Source organism: Limulus polyphemus, unplaced genomic scaffold (assembly GCF_000517525.1).
Source record: "Limulus polyphemus unplaced genomic scaffold, Limulus_polyphemus-2.1.2 Scaffold1200, whole genome shotgun sequence".
In the NCBI taxonomy this organism is placed as follows: domain Eukaryota; kingdom Metazoa; phylum Arthropoda; class Merostomata; order Xiphosura; family Limulidae; genus Limulus; species Limulus polyphemus.
In genome coordinates, this window is record NW_013666810.1 from 112,622 (window position 1) to 118,361 (window position 5,740).

General features: G+C 32.7%; 1 protein-coding gene across 3 annotated transcripts in view; it reads right to left on the minus strand.

Moving 5' to 3' along the window:
* Nucleotides 1–5,740, minus strand: part of LOC106462575 (acyl-CoA dehydrogenase family member 11-like) — a 176,685-nt gene that overhangs the window by 67,693 nt on the left and 103,252 nt on the right. For all 3 annotated transcript variants that reach the window (XM_022389869.1, XM_022389870.1, XM_013922509.2), the window contains exon 7: nucleotides 996–1,090. In XM_022389869.1, coding sequence (XP_022245577.1) covers nucleotides 996–1,090 — 95 coding nt within the window. The remainder of the gene's footprint in view (nucleotides 1–995; nucleotides 1,091–5,740) is intronic.

The window sequence follows — 5,740 nt, forward strand, 5'->3', positions numbered from 1 at the left end:
CATAAGCTATTGAAACAAGCGTAGGTGTTTAGTGACCGAGGGTCACAGTAGAGGCAGTTAACAACCTCTTTAGTCATCACTGTTCTGAACACGTGTTGCACATGAACGCCAATGTACAAGGCCAAGAAAGAGGATGTTGTCCTCGATTCTTTAGTACTGTAGAAGCTACAGAAAAGTTTATATTTTATAAATCATCTCGATGTTTGATGCAGTATCAGTTACAGTACATGGGTGTAGCAGTACAAGCAAGTAGGCAGCCGGCTAACAGCAGTTGCCCATGACCAATAGCCTGAGGGTTTTTGGGTGTGGTACCGGACCAGTCCAAAACTTGCCTGCAAGCATCCAATAGGAGCACCGCACTACTTGTGGGTGATGCTGTGTCCTATTTGGATACTCGTCAGGATACAGAGAAACCCTGCTATATAAACCCATGTCAGGAGCTAGAAAGTCAGTTCCTCAGCGAGATCTACAGTTCCTCCAGAGTTCTCCAGCGAGTTCTGAAGTCTCCAGTCCCCAGCCAGCCATAACTATGCAGTTAAACAATCTGGATTCTGCTAAGAAGGTTCCAACCTTGCAGTAAGTATCTCTCTCTCTAGATCAGCTTTTGTATAATATATGTGTTCTAGTATAGAAGTGTTATTAATGTTCATGGATAAAGAGTTAACTATTAATTAGTATGCTCAATGTATCAGAGAGTAATAAAAGTTATTTGTGAATAGTATTGCTGGTCTGAAACTCATATTCTTTACTCTAACTGTAAACTCCTGGAGTTAGCGACTTGTGGCTCCACTCGTCAGGACAAATCCTCCAACAAATAAATTTGGTGTACAGGTTGGTTTTAATTGAAACTCCAACATTTAAGCTCACCTGAGCGCTAACCTGTTACATATGTGAACATGCATAAATATGACTAATTTTGATAAATTATACATTTCAGTATGTGTATTCAAAGAAACTTTTTCTGATAAACCAATTACAATATGCAACTATATTACCTCCTCATGCTTGCAACAGCAGCAATGGCATTATGAATCCTAGTCATGGACAACATGTTTGATATCTCTGCCACTCCTCTTCCAGCCTCAGACATCTAGCAGGGTACACAAGAAACAACACTGTAAGTAGAAGTCATTCTGACACCTAATGGTTTAAATATGTTATTATCCTAGTATTTAGTCTTAGATTTGATAATTAAAGAAACAATACTGTGTGAATATGCTGAATGTTTCTCCCACAGAGAACAACTAACTGATACACAAAAGAAAGTTTGAATATACCAACTAAAAAATGCAAGTATTAAAAGTAATTACCACATAAATATTAAAATACAATTATATCACATTGATTATGATTTAAAATAAATCACATTCCAAAAAAGCAAAACATTTCAAACATGTCTAAGAATAAAATCTAAAAGGCATGACAAATATTTAAACTGCAGTGTGAAACTGGAAATACAATGTTACATGTTAATATACTGTAGGTCTACTAATTTAGAATACATATAATGATGGCAAAAATGGTGGAAAATTAATACTAATAGACGATCATATTAATTCTGAACTTGTTCATAAAATATTGGAAAGTTTAAAGAACAACAAAGCTCCCAGACGAAATAATATTTTACCAGGGGTTTTGAAGGAGGTTAAAGATTAGATATGTGAGCCCCTTGCTAACATTTTTTTTGTAAGTCCTTGTGTAATGGACAGGTGTCAGAGGTCTGAAAGTTGTCTAATGTTACTCATCTTTTTAAAGTCTTGTATCATTAGTGAAAAACGTTTTTGAAAGTCCTATAAAAGATACTTGCAAAGTCATTTAACAAAGTTTAAAATTTTGTTAGATAGTCAACATGGTTTGATTAGGGGGAAATCTTTCCTTACTACACCTTTGACATTATTTGAAGAGCTAGCTGCTTATGTTGATGAGAGTAAAGGTGTGAAATTGGTATATTTGGGTTTTCAGAATGAATTTGATAAGATGCACATAAAAATCTTGTTAAAAAATTATCTTTGTGGTGTTGGGCAGTGTTTCCCAAATGTCACAGAAAACTTTTGAGCTCTAGAATTATTGATGGAACCCTTAAGAAACATTCTTATGTTAAAATGTTAAATCATAAAAAAGTATTATCAGAAAATTTGTTTTTCGCTTTAGAGTTCCTTCTTTTAGCCTCTTGATTGTGGTGATTACGTCTACAGCTAGAGTAAGCCACTTTTTCAGCAAATATATTCCTTTAAACACTTTTCAACACAAGAGATCAAGCAAGAGCTAGTATGTACATTAAAAAAATAGAAAACTAATAATATATCCTGATGACAAGGCACAAAATCTCTATTTCCTATTGATTTCCTAACAAGTATCATACAGGCATACCTGCAAATTTGATCAAGAAATAAGGGGAGTGTTCCGTAGTAGATAACTTGACTGACTTTTAAGTTGTGTGATAAATAAACAAATTAGACACATCTGAAGGATAGTGAAATGTGTGCATAGAGAAGTGGATGATCATCTCTACTGGATCAGTGAACAGCTTGTCAGCTTTCTGTCCCTCGAGATGAATTTCTGTCAAACTAGTTGTGACTAAAATCAAATAGAACTGAATAGAGAAAGCATGCATAAACTAATCAGGCAAACTTGCTTTTTTTGTCTGGTTGCTATTGTCAGTTCATGACATTTGTTTTTGCTTAGCATTGGTTGGCTGTTATGTCTAGTGAACTCATACTTGGACAGAAAGGATATTCCAGTGCCAAGCCTTTTAACTAAGATGTTATATATTACTACAATATACTCTTGGGCAGAACAGACATTACCTACTGTAGAGAACAAAGCAAAAAGAACAAGGAAATCTTAATGGCTTTTTGGACCATGTGTTGCCACCATTACAGCATTGAAACTAAATAACTGAAAAAAATGTTAAATCTCTATCACAAAAACAGGTAGAAAAAATATGTGTCTGTATATTACAATATGAGGACAGGTTAAGATATCTGAAATTTCGTTTCTCATGAAAAAAGCAGAATTAAGGTGCAGATGATTGAGGAGTTCAAGATTATTAAGAGAATTGATCGTATTGATCCATCATCTTTTTTATATTTAATTTTGAGAGTAGCAGGACAAGAGGACACAAATGTGTATTTTAACAGGGTAGCTAGGAGTCATCTTCAGCCGAAACAACTTTATTTTTCTAACAGGGTGGTTGGTCTTTGGAATGGGTCGCCTTCAGATGTGACGGATGCATTAAATTTGAGGGAGTATAGGGGAAGGTTCTGTAAATATTTAAATGATTAGGACTAGACTTCTGTTTGTTTTTTTTTGTTTTTTAGTGGAGTGACAGCCTGATAAACCAACAGGTCCTTTGTAGTCCTTAAATTTTATATTACATATGTTAAGATGTAAATTTGTTAACAGATATTGTAATAGATATTATATTAACCTCATGCAAGAGGTAAACAAACTAAGGAAAACTTATAACAATTGAAAAATACAATAAAATGTTTTGAATAGATAACATACAAATTTATGTAAATAAATAAATTAATTCATGAAATACAAAAATCAAGAACAATCTACATTTTGAAAAACACAATATAAAAAAAGATAACTTTTAGAAAGTGATCTGAAAAGTTTTCATGAGCTAAAATAGATATTGTTGGCATGTATCACAAAACAATAGCTGGCAATTGTAACTTGAATGATTGGAATCAGAATCAATATTTTGCTGGAGTTAATACACTGAAAATAAACGTGTTTTTAACCCATTAACTGCAGATGATGGATATTTCCGTCAATGAAGTTCTATGGCTAAGCTGAGAATGACAGAAACATCCGTCAGTTGCACATATATAAATATAACTCTATGCGAATGACGAAAACTGCCGTTTTATTGTGATTGATGGCAACTCAGTTTTATCTGTGAGTCAGAAAACGGCAACTGAGCTGCTCCTACCACAGTTAATGGGTTACTGTTAAGATCATCACATTAATAAATTTTAATGATTAGTCTTTGTGTACTACTGACCAATGATCACTGTTGGATTTACTACCCAGAAGCAATAGGTTAACATTTCATGTACTGAAAACTACTGTTTAAACATGCTGCAATTTTGGAATTTTTTAGTCAAACTGGGAGTTTCTAGGAATTGGAGAGGGGTCAAACCTGATCAAAATAATTCCTAAATGACACTATTTTCAGAAATTAAAAATAACAGGTTTTGTAAATGTGATAATATGTAAAGGCTAATTTCTATTTATTGTTGTCAAAAATATTTTGGTATGTTAAGTACTGGGTGAGTGAAACATTAATGACTGAGAAAAATTAGGTTGATTTTCTAACTTGATTATATATATATATATATATATAACTACAAATAGTACCAACTCTAACTCACAGTGATCAAATTATTAGCACTCAAAAGAAGTGATGAAAGTAACCTATTATAATCATATTTAAATCATGTACAACAAAAACAAACAAAAAAATTAAACCATCTGCAGAGTAGTTACAAAAGATGTAGAAAGTACAACTACACAATTAGCACCTAAAGGTTATTTGCAGATATTCTGTTTCAGTAATTAACTTCCACATTTTTGGAGAGATAAACTGTTATGCAAACAAATGAAGACAACGAAGTAGAGTCAAAGAACTATAACAAATGTTTCTCAATACTAAATCTTAATGTAACATATAAGTTATTGACTGGCATTATGGTTGAGAAAAAATAATAAAGGAAAGCCAAGACAGATTTAAAAAAGTAAACCACAAGAGGTAATATATTTATTTTAATCATTTTATTGAAAAAAAATTAGAACTAGAGGAAAGTTGTATAATTTTTTTATAGACTTAAAAGCTCTTTGAAATACTGTTGACTAAAATAAATCATAAGAAAAAATGGAGAAAATCATAATATTTAACATAGCATAATGTTTTGGGACAACATGGGACCTACTGGCCCATCTCAGCTGTTCCATCCTCTAAATTAAACTAAAACTATTAATAAATTAATTAAAAAATATATTAAAGCCAGCCCTTATCATCCATATACTTATAAAGTTTTGTCATAAACTCACTTAAAGTTACTGCCTCCACAACATCTGAAGGCAACTCATTCCAAAGGCTAACCACCCAGTTAGAAAGATAAAACTGTCTTAGCTGTAGATGACTCCCACCCTGCCAAAATTTTTATTTGTGTCTCCTAGGCCTATTATTCTCATTGTTAAGTATTAAAAAAAAAGATGATGCGTCAACTTTATCAATTTCCTTTAAAATTTTAAACACCTCAATCAGATCCCCTCTAACTCTTCTTTTTACAAAAGAAAACATTTTGAGAGATTTCAACCTTTTATCCTAAGACACCCCCCCAAGACCGAACACAATATTCCAAATGTGGCCTAACCAGTGATCTATACAATGAAATTATAACCTCTTTAGACTTGTATTCAATATTTCTGTAGATACAACCTAAAATCTTATTTGCCCTACCACTAGCAACAACACACTGCTTGGATGGCTTTAGAGACTGATCAACCACTACACCAAGTAGTGTTAAGGTTATTCCCATTCAAATTATTCTTATATTTCAAATTGTGATAACCCTCATGCATTATCTTGTATTTATTATAATTAAAATCCATTTGCGATTTATTTGCCCAACTCACAAAATGATCTAACTCCTTTTGTAAATCAGCATCCTCTTCACAGCTAGCAACACCCAAGACCTTAATATCATCTGTAAATTTAAGTAAT